A 26,320-nucleotide genomic window follows, 5' to 3' on the forward strand; every position below is an offset into this window, starting at 1 on the left:
GATATTAGACGGAGAAAGGGATCTTTGATTAAAGTGCATAATGTGTGTTTTATTTAGATTAATTTTTAAGTTATTATTATTTAGCCAGTCAATTATCGAATTTAATGAATTGTTTATGTCATTTTTATATGATTTAATGTCATTACAATTTATAGTTATTGTACTATCGTCAGCGAATAAAGTCATGGGTTGTGCAGTAGCAATTGGTAGATCGTTTATGTATATTATAAACAAGAGAGGACCTAGTACACTGCCTTGTGGCACACCATATTTAACTAAACGCTCCGACGACAAACTTATTTCCTCAGATTTGGAGCTAGTGTTTAGTCTACATATTTCAGTTCTTTGGCGACGTTCGCTTAAATAAGATACGATTAGATCCAATACATTTCCTCTAATGCCATATGCTTCAAGCTTTCGGATTAAGATTTTGTGGTCAACATAGTCAAAAGCTTGGGTCATGTCGCAGTATAACGAGCATACCGGTGTTTTTTTATCAACGTGAGTTATTACATTTTTATAGAAGTCAAAAATTGCCATGTTTATAGTTTTATTTTTGCGAAAACCTTTCTGCTCCTGACACAAAATATCGTTTTTTTCCAAATAATTATTTATTTCATTATATAAATATTTTTCAAATATTTTGGAGAAAATCGATATTAGAGCAATAGGCCTATAATATTCCATAGATTCTCTGTCAACTTTTTTGAATAGAGGTTTGACAATAGTCACTTTAAGATCGTCGGGAAAAATACCTCTTTCTATACTAAGATTAAGGATATGACTTAGGTGTTGACATATTTCTTTATTTACTGTTTTAATAATTTTTGTTGCAATACCGTCATGACCTACGCTACTTGTGTTTTTTAGTTTTTTTATTATGTAATATATTTGTATCGGTAGGCTCGGAGCCAGAAACATGGAAGTGAGCATGTGTTTTGAGGTTAAGATAGCTTTATTATCATATCCTTGCAATGGTTTAATTCTGTCGATGAAATAATTATTAAAGGCTTCCGCTATTTGTTTAGGATTAGTTATATACTGGCTTTCAACCTTTATTTTTGAAATGGATTGTGTTGGGATATTCAAACGGGCTTTATTGATAATTTGCCATGTTGTTTTGGATTTATTGTCACTTGTTTTTATTTTATAATTATTTTGAGCTAGTTTAGTCAGAGATATAATTTTTTTAAAGAGTTTAGTGTATTTTTTGTAATGTAATTTGTTCGTGCTAGAAGGTGATTTTCTATATTTCCACAATAAATTCCTTTTTTTCTTGCTACAAATTTTTAAGCCGTGTGATATCCACTTTGGTTTATTGGTTACATTTATTTTAATTCGTTTATGTGGAAAACATAAATTATAGAACAGACGATATTCTTGCAAGAAATATTTATATGCCAAGTTTGGGTCATCTGTACTGTACATTTCGGAAAAGGATAGACTTCCTATACACATTTTAAACTTTTTTATGTTGTCCCTGCTATAATCCCGTATTTCTTTATACCAATATTTTAATTTAATTACATTTTTAACTGGTAATTTTATTAATTGAGCAGTATGGTCTGACAAGCCAAATTCAAACACTTCTGTCTTACATGGTTTTCCATAGTTATGGGCAAAGTTGTCTATGCATGTATTGCTAACAAGTCTAGTAGGTTGCTTTAGAGCCAATTTAAAATTGTAATTTGACAGCAAACATTCTAAGTTCAATGTGATTCTATTATTCTTTAACATGTCAATGTTTATATCGCCAGCAATGAGTATATTATTACATTTTAAATTTAAACTATGCACTAGAAGTTTTTCCAATTTATTAAAGAATACATCAAAATTATTATTTCGGTTTGGTACCCGATATACACATATGATTGCAATTTTGTAGTCAGTTAATTCAATTGCACAACATTCAAATACATTAACCAAAGAAAGCAGCTTAATTTCCACAAGTTCTTTCCATTTAAGTCCATTCTTGACTAATATGCAGGTACCACCTCTCTTAGCGTTTTCTCTGCTGAAGCATCCCGCCAATACATAATTTGGGAGATTTAGAAATGATTCATAACCTGCCTTCATAAAATGTTCTGTGATACAAACTACATCAACACTCATATGTCTATCAAGTAGTTCATCCAGATTAATCATTAGGGCATCAGACTTGCTTAACAAACCCGCAATGTTTTGATGAAGAATGTATAGAAACTTAGTCTCGAAAAAATATTGACTCAGTTTCTTTGGTAGGTATTTGGTTACTATTGGATAATTTCTCGTTCAAGTTGTAATCTTCAATTTCAGAAATTAATTCTTGCAGATTATTGAATATAGTTTGCATTCCGTAATTATTTACATAACCGAATTTTTCATTAAACATGTTGAAGTCATAATTCAGTTTTTTATTAGAGTCAAATAAGTATGCATGTTCATGGGTCATTATGTCCAAGTGTAGGAGGTTATTAAATGTTTCAACCCTCCAATTAAACATGTTTTGTAGGTGTCCATATTTATAGGTCGGTAAGCATATTATAATATTCGTGTGCTTGATCTGTTGTATAGTGTCACGAATATAGTAGATTAATTCAAAATAATCGTTGGTCGTATTGAAGTCCATTTCTCCTATCATTACTACGCAATAATCATCCATAGTGTATCCCGCCAACTTTTGCTCAGTATTATTCAGTAGGTGCTTGATGCCACAATCTGGGTACAGGTAGTGACACAATAAGTAACCCTGCAGGCTTTTTTCTGCGATTTTAAGTATTTTATTGTTTTTATTAGTGCTTAAAATGCATAACTTTTTAGGATGCTCAGTTTGTTTACGTTTACATGCAGGCTTAGCAATGTCCAAGTTTTGTTTATTTGTGTCAACTTTATAATTTCTCGTTTCCGTTGTTTTTTTAGATTTTTCATCTTTATCTGTTTGTGTTTGTTTAGAAGATGCTTTTATTGTTTGGACCTGTTTCTTTGGTGTGTTCGATTTTTGTTTTTTAATTGGACTGTCAGTAATTTTCTTGTATAGGTCATTTTTTTTCATGAGCTCATTGTTCAATTTTTTCAATTTATTATTTTCCAAAGAAAGGGTTTCAATTTCTGTGTGTGCGCTGTTTAATTGAGTAGTGAGTTCATTTATCTGCTCCTTATACTTACTCAATAATAGGTCATTCCCATCTTCGGTTGATAAATCTGGTAGACTGCTAGCAGTGTCATCTAGTGAGGACGCAATGCAGGATCTGTCCTTAGAGTCGGATCGTGTTCGAGTACGCCGGAATGTTATGTTCTCTAGGAAATTCATTTTTAGTATGAAATTATTGTTCACAGAAAAATATTTCCTTACAAAAAGATTCCGCAGTGCGTGATTTGAAGTTAGTTATTTTTCGTCGATCGTATGACACAGTAGCCGCAAGGCTATCCGTCCTTCCCAAGACTGGACGAAATTGAAGTACTGTAGACAGCAGTGTTTGAAAGTGTTCGTTATTAGGACTAATTTGCACTTGAATATTTTGCTCTGTCTACCCTCGAAGGATACTATTCACTCACTGTTTTGCACATTATTTAAAATAGTTAATTGCATTGATTGATAATAAATATAATAATGGTCACAGTTCACAGATTTCGTCAATGTTTATGTTAAGTTTATTTATTTACACTCATAGTCTGTTTCACACTATTTTAGTAGATGCACACACTTTTCAGTCCATGTTCAAATATCTTAGTCAAATCTTCACCATTGTTGTAGATAACGCTTTCACTTAGAGATAACATCTTAAAAAGCAAATTAAAAGACATAGAAACACAAAAAGAGAACTTTAGCTATTTTTAAGAGTTAAAAATTACGGAGCCTTGTGTTTACGTGATGGCAGCGCCATCTGTCAACTTCGCGAAGGTATTTAAAAAAATGTATGCTCAATGTCATTAACAATATGGTGTAATTTAGCCTGTCTCAAGAGTCAAGCACCATTTTGTTGACAAACGTCAGTGATCGGCACTGCGCCGAAGCTATAGGGCTGACTTCGGTAAAATGATGTGACGTGAGGTGCCAAACTGCGGAAATAACTGCACAATACATTAGTGCCACCAGACTCGTGTCAAAATCGAGTTTTTGTCATATTGGAATGTTTTTAAGACGCCCATGTGGACGTGTAGGGGTCTTAGGTTTGTATAACGTCGCTGCCCTATGGCACAATACATTAAGTGCCACCAGGCTCGTGTCAAAATCGAGTTTTTGTAATATTGGAATGTTTTTAGGACGTCCATGTGGACGTGTAGGGGTCTTAGGTTTGTATAACGTCGCTGCCCAATGGCACAATACATTAAGTGCCACCAGGCTCGTATCAAAATCGAGTTTGTGTCATATTTGGAATATTTTTATAGTACGTCCATGTGGTCTGTATGCGCATACATACCAATTTTATTAACACAAATTAGGATTAACATTCATAATCGAAGCAAATGAAATTATGTAATTTTAAAAAGGAAATACATACATTGCAAATTAGTGTGAATCGTCATAAACAATCTGTTATAGACTTATTGCCACTACTCCTACATGTTTAATTTAAATTAATTCAAAATTATACGACAAAATGGAACAGAAAGAAAACACCAACCAGCACTAGCCCAGCCAGGCTGTTATAAGCGAGTGCAAGACTGCAGTGCGCCTGGTTTGCCCGGCCGGGCGTCGCGGCCCTCGGGTTTAGAAGCCCTGCGAGTGCCGGCATATGCCGCAGCCGAGCGCAAACTCCTCGCCTGTGGCCGGGTGCTGCACGTGCAGAGGACACTCCTCGGAGGAGCCGGGCAGCTGCTCGCCTTTGGGACCTGCGGAATAATAGCTATTTGTGATACTCCTGCCTTGTAAATGATTCTTTCATTACTTGTTTTGCATAATAATCAGGACTATTCCCACCACCGCCACTCCTGTGTAGCCAGGATTTAAGTTGGTCTAATGAAGGTCAAATTTGCCCGGGGTAAACATTATGTATAATGATAATTATGCTACTCATTCGGGAATTTAAGAGTAATGATTACATACATTTTGTCGAAATAGTGAAACATAAGACAGCGGACATGAAATGACCTGCCTAAAAATGGGCGTCTCCGTCATTTTTGCTGTACGAGTACGACTAGTGTGCTTGAAATGAGTCATATTTCAAGAATATAGCAAAAATGGCAAACATTTTCAAATAAAATGAGCAGATTACATTTTTTTGTAACCCCTTTCGGTACTACCGCCCTAAAGCATATTTTTTCTAAGAACATGAAATAATTCACTCACCCGCCGGGCATTGCGGCAAAGAATTCTTGGGGATGTTGGTGACGCGCTGGAAGTCGTCGTGACAGGCGTTGCAGAAGTGCGACGTCCCGAAGCAGAAGAACACCGCCACCTGAAACGATATACCACTTATTGATCCATTTGGTTTGGCTATTAGGGCTTACGCAAAGATTTGCGCAGGTGCTCTGAGCATATGTGCTTGATTTGGATGGCTAATGCCCTGCGCTCCGCGGCGGCCACCGCTAGTACAAGCACAGAATAATAATAAGTACTACGTACAGAAGTTTTACTTTGCGAAGGTATTTAACAAAATGTATGCTCAATGTCATTAACAATATGGTGTAATTTAGCTTGTCTCAAGAGTCAAGCACCATTTTGTTGACAAACGTCAGTGATCGGCACTGCGCCGAAGCTATAGGGCTGACTTCGGTAAAATGTTGTGACGTGAGGTGCCAAACTGCAGAAAGTGGCGGAGGATACATGATTTAGCATGAATTATCATGAATAATATTAACTACTTATTGATGAGAGGAGTGTCTTCAGGCAACTTAAAAAAGTACATTCTGTTTTAATTATTATTTAGGCAGTTAAATACTGCACTGTATTTAGTACACCATTGTCTTTATTTTTTTCCATCATACGAGCACGCATTACGAGCAAACATTGACTCACGCTTAGGCCTTATCGAATAGTACTCCTGTAGGGGCCATCGTGCGTGTTTTGTTTTCGATGTAAACTCGCGGAGATGAACAGGCCTGGTACAAGTCACGAGCGCCTCCCTTCGCGCGTGTCTACTGCTGGAGGGTTTCCACCTTTCCACAGGTCCTGCGCTGCTCTCAACTAGATACCTTCCCGTCACCTTCCACAAGATCGTTAGTCCACCTAGTGGGAGGTCTGCTCACACAACGTCTCCCAGACTATGGTTACCACTAGAAAAATGTTCTGCACCAACAGATATCAGTTCCACGAGATATGTGCCTCGCCCACTGCCACTTAAATACGATTCTGCGAGGTATGTTGGTGATTTTGGTTTTCTTGCGGATGTCTTAATTTTTCCTTGAAACTCCGAACCTCAGTTTATTTCAATAACCTTCAAAATTCAGTGTAAGGCCCAGAACAGACGGTGAAAACGCAACTGCAACTGCTAGTTACTTTTGAGTTGCATCTAAGTTTCTGCCATAGCGTCCGTTGAGAGACCACACATGACGCGACCAGTTTGAAACTTTCAGTTTCAGTTTCATTCATAAGAATCATCAGAAAGTTGCAGTTTGGTTGCAGTTGCGTTTCACCGTCTGTTCTGGGCCTTAATTAATTTATTTATTTTAATTGCACAAGTTTATACCTTATTACGTAATTAAATAGTTAGGTAACAACAAACATAATAACAACATCTTAAAGACTAAAGAGAACACTGCTCACAAAAGGATTGGCAAGTTGACAATATTTTATGCCAAGGGTCCGCAAAAATGACATGATGAGGGTAGTCTTCCAGGAGTGCATTGAGGGCGGTGTGTATTCGGCAGAGTGGGGACTCAGCGTGCGCTACCGTGCGGCTTGGTGGCCGGGCGAACAAATTATTGGGCACGAATAAACACGATAATTGTTCTAGGAGCTAGGGACATTGAGTATGGCCACGCAGTATTTTTAATGCCGTGATCATCTGGTCCAACGAGCACATGCCCAGCATACCAAATAAAAACTTCGTAGGATATAAAAATGGATAATATCCAAAAGTTCTCTTAATATCGTAAAAAGGCCTTCTGAACCTTCTCTAGCATTAGCTTGAGTTAATGTACGATGGCCGTTGGGGCAGGAAAGTTCTCGAGTGGCGACCACGGGCTGGAAGACGTAGCGTGGGCAGGCCTCCTACTAGGTGGACCGACGATCTGGTAAAGGTCGCGGGAAGAGCCTGGATGTGGACAGCGCAGGACCGTTCATTGTGGAAAACCTTGGGGGAGGCCTTTGTCCAGCAGTGGACGTCATTTGGCTGAAACGAAAATGTACTGACCGAGCAGCAGTAGCGGCACTTGTACTCGAGGAAGTCGGCGCCGTGCTTGGGGCAGGTGCGCGCGCCGGCGACGTCGCTGCACGCGCCGCACACCAGCTCCGACGGCTCCCACCAGCCGCTCGTCTCTGCCTCGCAGCGCGCCAGACCGCCGAAGTATGCCTGAATAAACATACAACAACATTCTATCAATCTATCTAATCAGTCTTTAGGGGGTTCGCCTTCGAACATAGGCCTCCTCTTCAACCCTCTACCGACTTCTGTCCCTGGCCACTCGCAATTCGCATCCACTTCACTCCAGCCTGATGCCGGATGTCGTCTGTCCACCGTTTAGGCGGTCTTCCCCTGCCGCGGGTGTTGTTGCGGGGTCTCCACTCCTGGCCCAGGGATCTTGGTTCATCCATGCAAAGTGCCAATAACAACAACATTCGATCCCCATAAAAATATACATAACACCAATACACTAACCCGCCGAAATATTCCTACGCACAAGGATACAACCAACACTCAATAAAGCCTCATACAAAAATAATAGATACAACACGGTGAACAGTGTCATATAATTTTTACTACCACTGGCATTTCCGTCTCTATAGACGGACAAGAAAATAGACAGTCCATCTAAGTGAAGATGGGCCCGTAGGCAGAGAAAAGGAGAGAGTGGGTGGATAGAAATATAGCGAGGGTGGGATGAGGATAGATAGGAAGAGAGTGAGCAACAGATAGGATAAGAATGAAGAGGAAATAGGGAAAGTGAGAGATTGGGGATAGAGATATGGCGATAGGGTAAGAGGAATCGAAACAAATTGAGAGTGAGAGAGACAGTATAAGTAAGTATTCATATCTTCGTTGTATTGCTTGTTACGATATTGTCCTGTTTTGTATACCTAACTAGCTTTTCGCCCGCAGCTTCACCCGCGTGCAATTTTGTATGTCACAGAAAAGCTTTATCGCGCGGCTATAAACCTCACGGAGCCCGAGACCTTTCCAACGAATGCAAAACCGTGGAAATCGGTTCGTGCGTTCTGGAGTAATAGCGTCAGGAAGGAAAACCCGACTTATTTTTATACAGGGTGTTAGGTAAATGGGTATATGAGCCGACACTAGCCCATGTTAACATGGGCATATAAATGGTATGGTGAAGTCAGAAAATTGATATCTTCATTTTAATTATTTTAATTTTCATACAAATCGGATTTTATAAAATTTGTTTTGTATGAAAATTAAAAAAAATAAAATGATGATTTCGAATTTCTGACTTCACCATACCATTTATATGCCCATGTTAACATGGGCTAGTGTCGGCTCATATACCCATTTACCTAACACCCTGTATAGTAGATAAAATAAATAAATAAGAGAGAGGGAAAGAGAGGGCGAATGAGAGAGAACTATCGGAGCAACTCACCCGCTCGCACTTATGGCACACGTAGTAGGCGTAGCGCTCCATAGCGTATTCAGCGGGGTCCAGCACCGGCCGGCCTCGCGCCGCGCCCGGCACGGCGGCGCCCTCGTACTCCAGCCGCATCAGCGCCTTGCGCCGCACCTCGTCCTGCAGCCGCCGGATCGGGTCCAGCAGGTCTTCGAGGGTCCAGTGGTCCATGTCCTCCTGTGGGAACAAACAAGGTATGTTCATTATTATGATTGCTACCATGTACACACGACAGCACAGCAGGTTACCCATTTTTGTTGCAAACTCGCCCCTATTACAACTGTACAAGAACCCATAGTGGTTACGTTGACGTGCCTGTCTGTACCTTAATTTTGAGTTTCCGATATTTCGGCACTGTTGCAAGCGCCATGGTCACGGAGTAAACTGAGGAAACTTGCGGATGAGATGTTATGGTCATTAATAATAATTATGTTGGTGACCATGAAAGTTTAAAACAAAAAGGCATGTTGTAGGTATTTTAAACATATTACACAGACACATTATGACATACGTTACTCTGAGACCATTTGACATCGACGTGACTCAGACACTACGCTACTCTCTCTGACAAGAGCGTACGTTTGTAGAAATTAAGTTCAACTTGACAGCAGTAATGCAAATCAATAAATTAATTCTTCTTACTAATAAAAAGCATGGTGACTCTAATAAAGGGCGATTATTTGCTTCGTACCAAATATAATAAAGAATTGCTTTACCTTGCAGATGGGGCATTGTGCGAAGGAGAATGTGATTCGCGGACCAATCCATTTGCTGTTCAGGACCTTCTTGCAGCAGTGCAGATGGAACACGTGCCCGCATTTCAGCTGTCAAACAGAAATAACGAGTTATTTTACACGATTTTATAAATATTTTGTAAAGATTAGAAAATACCTGATTATCAACCAACCTCTTCTTTTCTGATTTATTTCGATTATTCTTTTTTGATTATTGGTCAGAATTGTCAGCGTAGTTTCCCGATCCGATGCTAGGGTACCATACCGGGTGAATGGTATGTTTAGCAAGGCTCGAATATCGGTTAATTTTTCAAACCAAATAGCTTTCAGTACATAAGAACGAAATAATCTCGTTTTCGTTCTTCGAAACTGGTATTCATAACGTTATTTTCAGAACCAAGTTTTCGGTTACGTTGTCTTCTTACCACAATTGTCGTTTACCACAATAAACCGTTATATCGGGTCACAGCCGATGTTGTCGCTCTATCGTGTGCCTGTGGCCCACGCACCCCCACTTTATGCAAAACGTTGGCCGCGCGGTTCAACCGGTTTTTTTGGTTATAGAACGAAATGAATTTCGTTTTCGCTCGGAACGAAATTTATGCAAATAACGTTAAAAACAAAATAATAACGGTATTTTTTAAACCAGTTCCGAGCCTTGGATGTGTAGTACTTACCTGTATGGCGGGCGCGGCCTGCAGCGGCTCGGTGAAGCAGATCATGCACATGTCGTCGGCGTCCTGGCGCAGCGGCGCGTTCTCGGCGCAGCGGCCGGCGCCGCAGCCCGCCAGGCACGGCAGGCACAGCGGCTCGCAGCGCACGCCGCCGCACATGTGCCCGCAGTTCAGCACGCGGTTGCACGCCTCGCGCCCGTGCTCCTGCGGGACACTCGGACGGTCATATCAGGCCCCTCTTTCCCACTGGCCACTTTGGGCACATGGCAGTGGGCGGGGCACATATGCCCAGGGACCCGCAACCGAGCCCCCCCCCCCCCCCCCCCCATCTGCTTAAAAACCTTTTTCCAAATGATAAGGGTTAATCTTGATGACCCCTTTGATCCTTAAGTGCTCAGGGCCCCTAGTAGGTTAAAGACGGCCCTAGGATGTATGGTACATCAAAGGGAATCTTAGCCCTCGACTAGACTGGTTTAGGATTGGACAAAAATCAGAAAGACACGGCAGGCACAGCGGCTCGCAGCGCACGCCGCCGCACATGTGCCCGCAGTTCAGCACGCGGTTGCACGCCTCGCGCCCGTGCTCCTGCGGGACAGGTTATTATTATTATTATTTATTACATTACTAGCTTTTTCCGGCGGTTTCATCCACGTGAAATTTAGTGTCACAGATAGGAATAAATTATAGCCTATATGTTAATCTGGGTTACAAACAATAATACTGTAAAGTTTCAACAAAATCCGTTCCATAGTTTTTGCGTGAAAGAGTAACAAACATCCAGACATCCAAACTTTCACATTTATAATATTTAGCCGTTACATCTTTGATTTAAATAGTGTCTTAAATCCTCTTGGTTGTATCAGGCCCCTCTTTCTTTTCTCTTTGGGTATGCCTCGTCCTTCTGACTTGGTGAGCCCCATATAGTGGCTCGCAGCGCACGCCGCCGCACATGTGCCCGCAGTTCAACACACGGTTGCACGCCTCGCGCCCGTGCTCCTGCGGGACATTCGTATCAGGCCCCTCTTTCTCACTGGCCACTGTGGGCACGTGGCAGTGGGCGGGGCACACAGTTCGTAGAGCTGATGGCCGCTGGGGCAGAAAATTTCTCGAGTTGCGACCACGAGCCAGAAGACGTAGTGTGGGCAGGCCTCTCACTAGGTCGACCGACGATCTGGTGAAGGTCGCAGGAGGTGCCTGGATGAGGGCGGCCGGTCTTTATGAAAAACCTTAGAGGAGGCTTTGTGTAGCAGTGGACGTCTTTCGACTGAAACGAATGAACGATCGAACTATGGGCATATGCCCAGGGACCCGCAACCGAGGGGGCCCCCCCATCTGCTTAAAAACCTTTTTCCAAATGATAAGGGTTAATCTTGATGACCCCTTTGATCCTTAAGTGCCCAGGGCCCCTAGTAGGTTAAAGACGGCCTTAGGATATATGGTACAGCAAACGGAATCTTAGCCTTCGATTAGATTGGTTTAGAATTGGACAAAAATAAGAAAGACACGGCAGGCACAGCGGCTCGCAGCGCACGCCGCCGCACATGTGCCCGCAGTTCAGCACGCGGTTGCACGCCTCGCGCCCGTGCTCCTGCGAGACACTCGTATCAGGCTTTTGTGTAGCAGTGGACGTCTTTCGCAGGGCAGGGCACATAGTACGCAGAACTGACGGCCGATGGGGCAGCAAGTTTCTGGAATGGAGGCCGCGTACGTGGGACGTCCACCTGCAAGGTACTACAGGACCGACGACATCGTAAAGGTAGCAGGGAAGCGCTGGACGCAGGCCGCTACCAATCGATCAACGTGGAAAGCATTGGGGGAGGCCTATATTCAGCAGTGGACGTCCTATGGCTGAAATGATGATGATGGACGTCTTTCGACTGAAACGAACGAACGATCGAACTATGGGCACATGCCCTAGGACCCGCGAAAAAGGTTTTTAAGCAGATGGACCCGCGACCCATATGCTTAAAAACCTTTTTCCAAATGATAAGGGTTGATCTTGATGACCCCTTTGATCCTTAAGTGCCCAGGGCCCCTAGTAGATTAAAGACGGCTCTAAGATGTATTAGTACAGCAAAGGGAATCTTAGCCCTCTATTAGACTGGTTTAGAATTGGACAAAAATCTGAAAGACACGGCAGCTAGCAGCGCACGCCGCCGCACATGTGCCCGCAGTTCAGCACGCGGTTGCACGCCGCGCGCCCGTGCTCCTGCGGGACATTCGTATCAGGCCCCTCTTTCCCACTGGCCACTTTGGGCACATGGCAGTGGGCGGGGCACATAACTCATAGAGATGGCCGCTGGGGCAGAAAATTTCTCGAGTTGCGACCACGAGCCAGAAGACGTAGTGTGGGCAGGCCTCTCACTAGGTCGACCGAGGATCTGGTGAAGGTCGCAGGAGGTGCCTGGATGAGGGCGGCCGGTCTTTGTGAAAAACCTTAGAGGAGGCTTTTGTGTAGCAGTGGACGTCTTTCGACTGAAACGAACGAACGATCAAACTATGGGCATATGCCCAGGGACCCGCGACCGAAGGGGCCTCCATCTGCTCAAAAGACCTTTTTCCAAATGATAAGGGTTGGTCTTGATGACCCCTTTGATCCTTAAGTGCCCAGGGCCCTTAGTAGGTTAAAGACGGCCCTAGGATGTATGGTACAGCAAAGGGAATCTTAGCCTTCGATTAGACTGGTTTAGAATTGGACAAAAATCAGAAAGACACGGCAGGCACAGCGGCTCGCAGCGCACGCCGCCGCTCATGTGCCCGCAGTTCAGCACGCGGTTGCACGCCTCGCGCCCGTGCTCCTGCGTAAAAAGGTGTAATGATAGCTGCAAATATTAAATTTTCGGACAGATCCAGTTTATTCTTTAACCTATTATTTGATAGAGCTAATGAAGCACTTTCAGGATCAGTAACTAGTTTTTTGAAATCTTGTATACTTAGTTTAGAAATAATCGAGTGAGATCACTTATCGTTCCGCCCTGTATAGGACGGCCAGTAATGAGTAGTGACGTACCTGGCACTGCTGATCACCGCACACGTTCCCTATAGCTAACAGGCCGGTGCTGCCACGAGCGCCGCAGAAGCGGCACGTGCCCGCGTAGCCAAGTTCGTCGCCCTCGGCCGCGTCCATGCCGCGGAACTCTGACTCAACTTCATCCGCTTAAGAGAGTATAAGTAATGAGTAGTGACGTACCTGGCACTGCTGATCAGCGCACACTAGGGGTTGCAAGTCCCGGTACTAAGGAGTGTTACTGAATTCCCGGTACCAGGTCTAAGCCAGTACCGGGAAAACCGGGAAATTCGGGAATTTCGGTACCCCCGTGAATGGTTATTATTTATTAAAACAAATTACCTAATTTGAACGTAATTTTAATAAAAATGTACATAGGTTAACAAAAATATTAAACTTTTTCTGTTCAGTTCAATTGGTTTGTTACCTTAATAATAAATCAGTCCAAACAGTTACACAACACGACAAAACTAGTTATAAATGACTATTAAAAATCATAACCGCCATATTATTCATAAAAAGCAACAATCGTTTAATCCACCTATTTTAGTTAAAATATGTTTTCTCACTTTCTATCAATGTCAAATACTGGCAGCGACAAGAGTTAGAGTAGGCGCACACCGTTGATTTTTAGTTGGCCGATAGTTGTGCCCGATTTTAATTTGTATGAAGAATCGGCTAAATCGAATCGGCGTAGTGTGCGCACTCCCATACATGCCCATAGCATACTGATCAACTGCCCGACTAAACTATCGGCCGACGAAAAATCAACGGTGTGCGCCTACTCTTAGGGACAAAACATAAATTAACTAAATTAGGTTTATAAAAAAACACGCTGTTGAAAGAAATAATAAGTAGTATCTAAGTACAATCAGATAAAACAATCAGTCTTAAAAGGATAGTAGTGTGTACGTAAAAAGATGATGGCATCTAGTCAAAAAATTGTTATTAAAAATAAATTATTGAAGTCCCGAAAGTACCGAAAGTCCCGGGAATTGCATCGTCAGTACCGGAACTAGATAAAGGATTAGATTATCGGGAATTCCCGGGAAAAATGAGTACCGGGATTTCCCGGGAGCAAACCCTAGCGCACACGTTCCCTATAGCTAACAGGCCGGTGCTGCCACGAGCTCCACAGAAGCGACACGTGCCCGCGTAGCCGAGTTCGTCGCCCTCGGCCGCGTCCATGCCGCGGGAATCTGACTCAACCTCATCAGCTTAAGAGAGTATAAGTAATGAGTAATGACGTACCTGGCACTGCTGATCAGCGCACACGTTCCCTATAGCTAACAGGCCGGTGCTGCCACGAGCTCCACAGAAGCGACACGTGCCCGCGTAGCCGAGTTCGTCGCCCTCGGCCGCGTCCATGCCGCGGGAATCTGACTCAACCTCATCAGCTTAAGAGAGTATAAGTAATGAGTAATGACGTACCTGGCACTGCTGATCAGCGCACACGTTCCCTATAGCTAACAGGCCGGTGCTGCCACGAGCTCCACAGAAGCGGCACGTGCCCGCGTAGCCTAGTTCGTCGCCCTCGGCCGCATTCATGCCGCGGGACTGTGACTCAACCTCATCAGCTTAAGAGAGTATAAGTAATGAGTAATGACGTACCTGGCACTGCTGATCAGCGCACACGTTCCCTATAGCTAACAGGCCGGTGCTGCCACGAGCTCCACAGAAGCGGCACGTGCCCGCGTAGCCTAGTTCGTCGCCCTCGGCCGCATTCATGCCGCGGGACTGTGACTCAACCTCATCAGCTTAAGAGAGTATAAGTAATAAGTAGTGAAGTACCTGGCACTGCTGATCAGCGCACACGTTCCCTATAGCTAACAGGCCGGTGCTGCCACGAGCTCCACAGAAGCGGCACGTGCCCGCGTAGCCTAGTTCGTCGCCCTCGGCCGCATTCATGCCGCGGGACTGTGACTCAACCTCATCAGCTTAAGAGAGTATAAGTAATGAGTAATGACGTACCTGGCACTGCTGATCAGCGCACACGTTCCCTATAGCTAACAGGCCGGTGCTGCCACGAGCTCCACAGAAGCGGCACGTGCCCGCGTAGCCTAGTTCGTCGCCCTCGGCCGCATTCATGCCGCGGGACTGTGACTCAACCTCATCAGCTTAAGAGAGTATAAGTAATAAGTAGTGAAGTACCTGGCACTGCTGATCAGCGCACACGTTCCCTATAGCTAACAGGCCGGTGCTGCCACGAGCTCCACAGAAGCGGCACGTGCCCGCGTAGCCTAGTTCGTCGCCCTCGGCCGCATTCATGCCGCGGGACTGTGACTCAACCTCATCAGCTTAAGAGAGTATAAGTAATGAGTAATGACGTACCTGGCACTGCTGATCAGCGCACACGTTCCCTATAGCTAACAGGCCAGTGCTGCCACGAGCTCCACAGAAGCGACACGTGCCCGCGTAGCCGAGTTCGTCGCCCTCGGCCGCATCCATGCCGCGGGACTGTGACTCAACCTCATCAGCTTAAGAGAGTATAAGTAATGAGTAATGACGTACCTGGCACTGCTGATCAGCGCACACGTTCCCAATAGCCAGCAAGCCAGTGCTGCCACGAGCGCCGCAGAAGCGGCACGTGCCCGCGTAGCCGAGTTCGTCGCCCTCGGCCGCGTCCATGCCACGGAACTCTGACTCAACTTCATCCGCTTAAGAGAGTATAAGTAATGAGTAGTGACGTACCTGGCACTGCTGATCAGCGCACACGTTCCCTATAGCTAACAGGCCGGTGCTGCCACGAGCGCCGCAGAAGCGGCACGTGCCCGCGTAGCCAAGTTCGTCGCCCTCGGCCGCGTCCATGCCGCGGAACTCGGCCAGCGCCTTCAGCGTGCGCCGGTCAACCAGCAGCAGTAGCCAGAACAGCTTCGCGCGTCCGCAGCCCTCGTGGATGTCTACACGGATAGCACTCTCCTCCTCTTTGCAGATCTACAAATAAAATTTTGTGGTTTAGAACACTAGCTGCGAAATTTTCAGATTTTTTTTTTATTGATATGTTCGTCCTGAAGGAGACCTTCTTGTACGCGCCAGCATTAAAACCTCATACATTTCGAACTCATGTCACACTATTCTATCACTCATTCTGACAGTCCTTTTTTTCCTATCCTCTCCCTCCCACCTTCAGTCTCGCTCTCGCATCGCAACGCGCCGCTTCGCCTACCTATCTGGGCGTTAATTACTAAATAAGTATCCAAAATAAACCAATTCAAATAAACCCAAATCGCGCGCTAAACTCAACTCAATAAAAATTCAAGTGTTTGTGAAAGTGAAAGAAGAACCAAGCTTGGACCGTCCTGTGGAGTCTGCTCAATCGAAGGTATCCCATCCCGTTCCTATCCCAATCTCCTACAGCTCCTTTCTGGTCCTACCGAGCCGCATGGTTCATTTCCTATCCTTTACACTTACAGAAAATCACAACTACACATTTTCACGCATCCGTCATTTTGACAACTCTCTAGAAAATTCTAGAAAATTCGCTCGTTTGACACATTCTTTCTGGAAAGTTCGATTCGTTTGACATTTGACACATTCTAGAAATTACTATTCGCTCAAACGTCAACTCGTTGTTTGTAAACACGTGTATTTTTAAATTCAATCTTTTAAAATTTTATTTCAATTCAATTTCAAATTCGCTTACATACGCTACGCATTTTATTTTCCTACTGGATTATAAATAAATACGCACAACTCAACTCATTTTTAACGCTAGCTCTCGTGCGTGTGTTTGCTCACCTACCAATACAATGGAGGGAGTAAAACGCAAAATTAATTTGCTTGAAGCTAAAAAAGAAGCGCTTTTTCAGAGGGTTCAGGAATTATACGACCTCAGCCTAAAGGTCTCCGACCCTCAGATTGAACAAATTTTCATGTCTCGCATGCATTCGATTGAAAAAACAAGATCGGATTTTCTTGATACTATTGACGAGCTTAATTTGTGTTATATGAAAAATGATGAGGAACTCAAACCTACATTTGCCGCACTCAACTCGTTTGACGATTTGTACTGTAACATCCTTTCGGTGCAAAGCTCCATCGCACAACTAAAGGCCAACACAGAGCGTCGCAAACAGGATTTCGTAAAAAAATTACCGCCTTTAGAACTAGTCTCTTTCGACGGAGCCCCTTCCAAGTGGCCCGTTTTCTACCAAAATTTTAAAACTCTTATTCATGAGAACACTGGTTTGTCTCCAGGTGAAAAGGCTCAATACCTTATAGGAAAACTTTCCGGAAAAGCACTTACAATTTGCTCGGGTATTCCACCTACTGGTGAGAACTATTACATAATTTGGAACAACCTATTAGAAAAATACCAAGACATAAGAGTACAAGCCTCTATGTATTTGGAACAATTAATAAACTTCAAATCGCAATCTTTAGATGAATTTTTGGAACAGTATTGCTCAGCTGAAGCTGCCTTACGACGTTTACAGATTGATGACCTTTCCGACTTCATTTTGACTCATATTGCTCTCAGTAAATTAGACAAAGACACTCTAAATTTATTTGAACAATCCATTAAGCACGTAAAAATGCCTACGTTTAATGATCTCAAGACTTTTATAAAAGAACAGAATAAAATCCATACTTTACGCTTATGTTTTACGCAGAATAAGCCGTACGTTAATAATAAAACGAATTTCGCATCGCAGTCTAAAAACTCGAAACCGGCACAGTCGTTTGTTTCTAATACAGCTTCTGGAGTAAAACCCAAGCAACATTACTTCCAATCTCAACCGAATTCGCAAGGCTCATACACTCCATCCTCTGTACGCAAGAATTGTCAACTTTGTAAGACGGAACCTGAACATGCCCTGTTCAAATGCAGTTATTTTCTCTCGAAAAATGCGCCAACTCGCCACTCTTTAGTTACTAAATGTAACTTTTGTCTCAATTGTTTAGGCTTTCATAACATTAAAGATTGCAGATCTCAAAATCGTTGCTCAGTTTGCCAACGGAAACATCACACTCTTATTCATATAGATAACTTTAACGTGAATAGACCTATGACGTCACAACAGCTGACTTGCAGCGCGACGCTTTCGCCGACCGACGCGTCCATGTCCGCGCCCGGTCCGGTCACGCCGCCGTTGCAATCGATGCCAACCAACAATGTATCTCTTTCCGCAGTCACGCCGTCGATCGCTGATGAATCTAGTACCACGGTCTTATTACCCACCGCGTCAGTGTATACTTATGACAATAATAAGACGTGTCAAAAATTACGCGTGTTTCTAGACACAGGTTCGATGAGCAACTTTATCACAAATAAATGTTGTGCGCGACTGAACTTAAAAGTCAATCCGCTACCTACCACTATTAAGGGCATAGGTCAGTCTGAAAGTGTGTCGCTAGGATATGTATCTTTCACAATTGCCTCACGCTTTGATCCCAGGTGTAAATACACAATTAACGCACGCGTCATTGATACAATAACCGATTATTTACCTAATGTAAAGGTTGACATAACCCAGTTATCGCATTTACAAGGTCTTCCTATGGCTGATGACAGCTTCGATATCCCTGCTGAAGTCGATTGTTTGTTAGGCAATGAGATATTCCCGCTTCTTTTAGGTAGTAATAAAATAACTTCACCGCAATCCTCTGTCATCGCCATCGAAACCACGCTCGGATATCTCGCTATGGGACGCGCTCAGTGCTACTCAGCTCATTCACGCAATGATAATAAAGCATTCTTTTGCAATGTAGACTCGCACTCATTAGAATCACTCACGCAACGCTTTTGGGAGCTTGAAAGTGTACCTACTAAGAGACACATCAGCCCTGACGACGAAATATGTGAAAACATTTTCCAATCAACTCATTCTCGCGACGACTCTGGGACGTATACCGTTTCATTGCCATTTAAACTCGACCCATCAGAACTCGGCGATTCTTACTTTACTGCTAGGCGTCGCTTCTATAACTTAGAGAAAAAGTTAGACTCAACTCCGGGCTTACGCACTAACTATAATGAAAATATTCAAGACTGTATCGATCGCGGTTTTCTGTCAAAAGTCGAAAACGCATCGAATTCAGAGGAAAATACTCCAAATTATTATATACCTCATCATGCAGTATACCGACCAGATAAACTCACTTCAAAAACTCGAGTCGTTTTAGATGCAAGTTGTAAAACAACTTCTGGAAAGTCGTTAAATGATGTTCTTTACACTGGCCCAAACTTACAAAGTAATATTGTTGATCTTTTAATTAACTTACGCATTTTCTCAGTCGCTTTATCTGCTGATATTGAAAAGATGTATTTCTGTGTAAAGCTTGATCAAAATCACCACCCGTTTCAACGCATATTATTTCGATTTGATCCTGAATCACCGATTGATACTTATCAATACAATAGGGTTTCTTTTGGCGTTTCTAGCTCGCCTTACCTCGCTATGCGTGTCGTTCGCCAACTCGCTGAGGACGAGCGCGCGAATTATCCTATCGCCGCGTCTGAAGCTCAATCCTGTATGTATATGGACGATTATGTCTCATCGATGGACGGGTTAGAAAAAGCTGAACAATCTTACCATCAAATGGTTAAGATGTTCATGGCCGGGGGGTTTAAAATGGTTAAGTGGATCTCGAACAACCCTGAGCTTATAAATAAGATTCCCGATTCGCATAAAAATCCACAGCTCGTCGATTTTGACACTGACTCAGAAATTACGACAAAAATCATAGGCATGCAGTGGCAACCTAATGATGACGTTTTTCTTTACAAAATTAACTCTACTAACTCTGACCAATGCACAAAACGCACGATTCTTTCCGCAACCGCTAGATTATTCGACCCTTTGGGTTTGCTAGGCCCTGTGACAGCGTTTCTCAAACTCTTAATTCAAGAATGCTGGCAGCGCGAACTTGAATGGGATCAGCCAGTTCCAGACTCAATAAAAAATAAATGGAATCGGTTTGATAGTGAGATTAACTATTTATCGCAATTAAAAATATCTCGTCATATAGGAATCACCGCGGGTTGTCACGTCACTATCATGGGCTTCGCGGACGCCAGCGAAGTATGCTACGGAGCTGTAGTTTATGTGCGCGTGAGCTCTGATGCAGATTCACCCGGTGAAGTCTTTCTTATCGCATCCAAATCGCGCGTCGCGCCTTTAAAGAAAATATCTCTTGCGCGGCTTGAACTGTGCGCAGCGCTGCTCTTGACAAATCTTTTATTATCGGTTCGCGATAGTATAGAGAATCGTTATCCTGTTAACTCAATTTACGCATTTTCAGACTCGACTGTCACTCTCACGTGGATACATTCTCCCGCGTACAAATTTCACACATTTGTTGCGAATAGAATTACTGAAATTAATTCGAAACTCAACGCAAAAATTTGGCATCATGTTAATGGAAATGAAAATCCTGCAGATGTAATATCGCGACCTGTAACTCCTAAAGCATTATTAAATCAATTAAATTGGTTTCACTCTCCTCAATGGACAGCTCAGCCAATCTCGCAATGGCCTATCGAGCCATTTCAAGTTTCATCTAACAGTGTTCGACTGGAAGAGAAAACTATCGCTCTTGTTTCAGAGACAAACTCTCAATCGAACTCTCACTTTTTCGATCGATTAATTGATCGCATTTCCACGTACCCAAAATTATTACGCGCTACTGTGTACGTGTTACGCTTCGCTAAAATACTACGTTCAAACGGAGTGGTTACATCCTCTGATTTAGAACTCGCTGAACTCTATTTAGTACGCCATATACAGGCACTATTTTTTACTCAAGATATGCACGCAATTAAAAATAATAAACCCTTTAACAAATCGCTTCTCAAACTTAACCCTTTCATTGACTCTGATAATATGCTTCGTGTCGGAGGTCGACTCAATCACTCTCAACTCAACTATGGACAAAAGCATCCAATCATTCTATCGCCTAAACATCGCTTCACTCAACTTTTAGTTGATTACTTTCATGTATGTAATTTACATACTGGTCCTTCACTTCTACTCAGTCTGCTTAGACAGAAATTTTGGATACTTTCCGCACGTAACTTAGTACGTCAAAGAGTGCATCAATGCAATATCTGTTTTCGTTTAAACCCTAAATCTACAAACCCTCTTATGGGCGACTTGCCATCATTTCGCGTTTCAGAAGCTAAAGCCTTTGTTTATACATCGGTCGATTATGCAGGTCCCTTCTTTATTACTCACATTCGCCGCAGAGGTGTTAAAAGCCAGAAGGCTTATATTTGTTTATTTTGCTGTCTTACAACTAAGGCTCTACACATAGAGTTAGTTTCAGACTTAAGCTCTGATCTATTTCTCGCCGCTTTTCGTCGATTCATTTGTAGAAGAGGCCCCGTTTCCATGATATATAGCGACGGAGGTACTAACTTCATTGGCGCTAAACGCAAGCTTGACGAAATTTACGCTCTTTTAGAATCTGACTCTCACAAAAATTATTTAAGTTCACATTTGGCTGAACAACGCATTAAGTTTCTTCATAGTCCACCATATGGTCCGCACTTTAACGGCATCACGGAGATAAATGTTCGTTATGTAAAAACGCATCTTTATAAAGTTATTGGTCTTCAAGTGTTAACATACGAAGAGTTCAACACTGTACTTGTACAAATAGAAGGCTTATTGAATAGTAGACCATTGTGTGTTCTTAGCTCTGACCCATCTGATATATCCGCTCTCACTCCCAATCACTTTCTCAATATAACTCCACTGAAATTCTTACCAGTAGAGGATGTCTCTGATATTTCTGACAATCGGTTAACGCGTTATCAGTTAGTCAATAAATTAGTGCAAAGCTTTTGGCGTCGCTGGAGTCAGGAGTATTTAACTTCTCTACAACGCCGTGAAAAGTGGAATACGGTGACCAAACCGATAGATGTGGGCTCTGTTGTTGTTATAAAAGATGACAATGCGCATCCTCTTTGTTGGCCATTGGGTGTGGTTGTGGAAGTATATCCCGGAAAGGACAAAATCATTCGCACCTTAAAGATTCGCACTGCAACCGGTACTTATGTTCGGCCTGTAGTTAGAGTTTGTCCTCTTCCTTTACAGTAACTCAAATAATGTTCTTAACTTTATTTTAACCTTAACTTTAATTTAACACAACTTTAACGCTAATTTAACTCGTTTAGTTCTCTCTAACGCATGTTTTTTTACGTTTTTAACTTTATTTTTTTTTACAAACGCTACTCAATCTAGAGGAAGACCTCTAGGCCGGGGGAGTTGTACGCGCCAGCATTAAAACCTCATACATTTCGAACTCATGTCACACTATTCTATCACTCATTCTGACAGTCCTTTTTTTCCTATCCTCTCCCTCCCACCTTCAGTCTCGCTCTCGCATCGCAACGCGCCGCTTCGCCTACCTATCTGGGCGTTAATTACTAAATAAGTATCCAAAATAAACCAATTCAAATAAACCCAAATCGCGCGCTAAACTCAACTCAATAAAAATTCAAGTGTTTGTGAAAGTGAAAGAAGAACCAAGCTTGGACCGTCCTGTGGAGTCTGCTCAATCGAAGGTATCCCATCCCGTTCCTATCCCAATCTCCTACAGCTCCTCCTCTTTGCAGTGTACTATCGGCCACAGTGTTAACTATCCATTTTCGTTTTTGCTCTCGCTCTCATCAAATGCTGATTCTTTGCGATGGAACGAGACGACATGACCGGGAATAGGTAGTTAACACTGTGGCCGATAGTAAATAAAATATAAATTGGATTTGTATATTATTATAATGTATAATCTGAAAGAAGACCCATAACCCCGCGGATGACATGCCGTAAACAAGTTGACCACGAATACACCGCAGTACGTGAGCTTGTTTCGGCGTGAAGCAATTACGTTACGACTCCGATCAGTGTGCGTTGCTGTAGTTTCATACGCAGAATACTGAACGTCTCGAGTCGATACAGTGACGATCCCTTTCCTAATTTATATGTGTGATCCTAAACCATTACATTCTTGCGTCACACAGTAGATGGGACCTGCAACTGCTATACGGGCCTATTCCCACCTCTCGTTCCCACCACTGCAACTCTTGTGTAGCCAGGATCTACAGCTTGACCGCCATAAAAACCCAACCAATGAAAGTAAAGTTTGTCCCGGGAGAAAGTTAAACTGTCATTGGACCCGCAACGAAATTAATCAGAAGAACATAGGAGTTCGAAATTAAGGTTCGACTTCCCTCCATTGCAAAGCGGATGACAGGTGACAAACAAAGGTTTAAAACCTTTAAGAAAAGAATATGCACCACGGACAATAAATATCAATTAAGGTGGCAGCTGCTAGTGTACTTGCCTGACGTTGATGCGTGCGAGCGGCGCGGTTGAGGTGGAGGAAGCGGTCGCACTCGCCGCACAGCGGGCCGCATGTGCGGCACTCCACCACCGCTACGGTGGCGCCGTCGTCGTGGTTCGAGCAGAACGGCCGGGCCTCTGGCTCGCGACGCGACTCGCGACCTTCTGTGCCGTTGATCCTGCAAATAAGTGTTTTATGAAGCAAAGGGCTTATCAGTCAGACCATACAGGCTACAATGCTGCATAATAAAACTGAGGCTGATTAACACCAGTGAAGATGAACAAAGTAGTAAAAAGTCTGCACGGAGTTGGAAGGGCAGAAGACGTATTGTAAAGTACACTGAGGACTCAAAATCAGTCAAGAAGAAAGGTCAACATTATGGCGATTATCACACTGCGCCGCGCTCCGCCGCAGTCCGCGTGATTTCATATAAAAAATCCCGCGCGCAGACGTGTTGTCAGTGTGTTGTGCCGCGCGTGTTTTCTATACAAACTGAGGTACTTGCATACAATGATTAAATCTGTCGTCCCGCGTATCGCGGCGGAGCGCGGCGCAGTGTGATCGCCTATGTTGTAGATAGTGCACCACGTTCTTTATATTGCCCACTTCGTCAACTTCTGTCAAATGACGCTTTATTCATGCCTGTTCTACACCGCACAAAGTCACGTAGTCCTAAATAATTCAAGCAAAATTTTGCGTCAGTTTCTAAACAGCACAAAATGATTCCAAGATCCACCACCTTAACCAGTAGGTGATAAGTGTGAATATTGCGTAGCAATAGCATTAGAGACTCGTATCCATACATATTTATGTAGCGCAGCTGCAGCGCTTCAGTCTAACGGTGGCAGTATACGCCGCGTAATCGCGTGCGATCAGTTGTACTTGGTGTAATTCTCTTTCATATTTTTTATCACCTTTATTCCACCCCAAGTTCAACGCGCGTCTGTAGCGCGACTGTGAAGCGCGGCTGTCGCTAGCAACGGCATCGCGATTTAGCCGCGCTACAGCCGCCGAAGTGTGAAGAGATTCACTGTGCAGCGCGACAAAAACGTCTATATGTGAAAGCGCTCTTAGCAGGCCTGTTCATCTCCGCGAGTTTGCATCGAAAACAAAACACGCGCGACTACCCCTCCTGAGATACCAAATAGACAGGACAATCACGAGCGAGTATTGACGCACGCACGTATTCTTCATCCATTTGCATTGTAAAGACATTAAACCATATGTAAAAACGGTGGTGCAATTAATACTGTGCAGTATTTTTTAACTGCCTGAATAATATTAGAAACACAAAATATAATTCATGAATGAATAAGTCATGTATTTCCTCCGCCATTTTTTGCAGTTTGGCACCTCACGTCACACATCATTTTACCGAAGTCAGCCCTATGTCTTCGGCGCAGTACCGATCACTGACGTTTGTCAACAAAATGGTGCTCGACTCTTGAGACAAGCTAAATTACACCATATTGTCAACGACATTGAGCATAATTTTTTTTAAATACCTTCGCGAAGAAAATCTTCTGTACGAAGTACTTATTATTATTCTGTGCTCTTAGTACTCACAGGTCGATGTGCGGCTGCTCGCACACGCAGAGCGCGGCGAGAGCCATCCACATGGCGGGCGAGGACACGCAGCGCGCCGGCCGCCGCTCGCTCTCGGCGATCTGCGCGATCGCGCCCACGTAGTTGGCAAGCGCGGTGCGCGTCTCCTGGCCCCAGTCGGCTGATATTTTATCCTGAAGAAACAAATATACACTCAACATCAAATAAACCGCACCTTCCGCGACGCGAACTTTAAAGATTTTCTTCTGACACAATCATGGTGCCCCAACAATATTGGCGTTATTTGAAAGCTTAATAAATATCCTTAAAGTAAAACACATTTAATTTCTTAATAAATAAATATAAATAATAAATAAATATCCTTGGACATTTTACACTGCGCTTCTAGTCCCAAACTAAGCAAAGCTTGTACTACTACTAGGTACTAGATACTAGACAACGGATATAAACATACTTAAATACTTTTTTTTTTGTAAATACATACTTATTATACATAGAAAACACCCAGTCCAATACAAACAAATATGTTCATGCACACAAATGTTTGTACTGAGCGGGAATCGAACCCGCTACCTCCAGAATAGTAGTCCGTTTCGAACCACTACACCAAACGGCCGACTATACATATTAACATTTACCATAAATGTGACTTGAAAAAAGACCTCACTTTGGGCTCACCTCTGGGATCAATTAGACCAAATTGTATGGATATAAAACCAATTAATGATCGCACGTGTCCTCTTTAACAGATGGATAGCGATTAATCCCAACTTAACAGTTTTATAGCAATAAAAGGTGGCTCAAGCGTAACTACCTATTTTTTGAAGAAGTGACTCTGGATCCTTCTAAAGACACATTTTTGGGGTAAAAACCTTTCCTTTAATGAAATGAAGTTTAGAACTAGGCTTTTAAATAGTGCCAATATTGGTGGGAAGTGGGGATGCATACGTTTGAAAATGCTTGTCGCGGGAGGTGCGATTTATTTGATGTCGAGTGTATGTATGGTGTCATCGTCACTCATATCACAGTGAGTGAGTGAGTGAGACTTCCATAGTCAATGTTAAACGAACGAGCTCACTCGACTGGAAGCTTCTGGTAAAGTAGCTAAACGTGTCCGACCACAAAAAAAAATCGAGTAGGTTACTGAGTCGTTTCGTCGAGTCAATCCCTTTTGCTCTATTATAACAGGCGAGTAGCACTCCCCACCACGCATCCTCGCTCGCTCGCTCACCGGCTAAACGAGCCCGAACCGGGCACTTAGTCGAGTTTAAACAAAAATCACTAATCTAATTACTTTGTAAACTGTAGGTACTCTAACAAAGTGCGAACGGTTTTATGGTAAAAAGTAT

At 43.2% G+C, this 26,320-nt stretch overlaps 1 protein-coding gene across 1 annotated transcript in view; it reads right to left on the reverse strand.

Moving 5' to 3' along the window:
* Window positions 1-3,914: 3,914 nt before the first annotated feature.
* The window catches only part of LOC135087030 (E3 ubiquitin-protein ligase highwire-like), a 69,399-nt gene continuing 46,993 nt past the window's right edge, over window positions 3,915-26,320 (reverse strand). Inside the window, exons 37-46 of the mRNA XM_063981882.1 lie at window positions 24,972-25,144; window positions 23,406-23,583; window positions 15,884-16,052; window positions 14,370-14,497; window positions 10,115-10,315; window positions 9,420-9,527; window positions 8,680-8,880; window positions 7,275-7,433; window positions 5,270-5,378; window positions 3,915-4,812 (exon numbers count right to left, since the gene is read on the reverse strand). Coding sequence (XP_063837952.1) covers window positions 4,691-4,812; window positions 5,270-5,378; window positions 7,275-7,433; window positions 8,680-8,880; window positions 9,420-9,527; window positions 10,115-10,315; window positions 14,370-14,497; window positions 15,884-16,052; window positions 23,406-23,583; window positions 24,972-25,144 — 1,548 coding nt within the window. The 3' untranslated portion in view covers window positions 3,915-4,690. The remainder of the gene's footprint in view (window positions 4,813-5,269; window positions 5,379-7,274; window positions 7,434-8,679; window positions 8,881-9,419; window positions 9,528-10,114; window positions 10,316-14,369; window positions 14,498-15,883; window positions 16,053-23,405; window positions 23,584-24,971; window positions 25,145-26,320) is intronic.

Source organism: Ostrinia nubilalis, chromosome Z, assembly GCF_963855985.1.
Source record: "Ostrinia nubilalis chromosome Z, ilOstNubi1.1, whole genome shotgun sequence".
Classification (NCBI taxonomy): domain Eukaryota; kingdom Metazoa; phylum Arthropoda; class Insecta; order Lepidoptera; family Crambidae; genus Ostrinia; species Ostrinia nubilalis.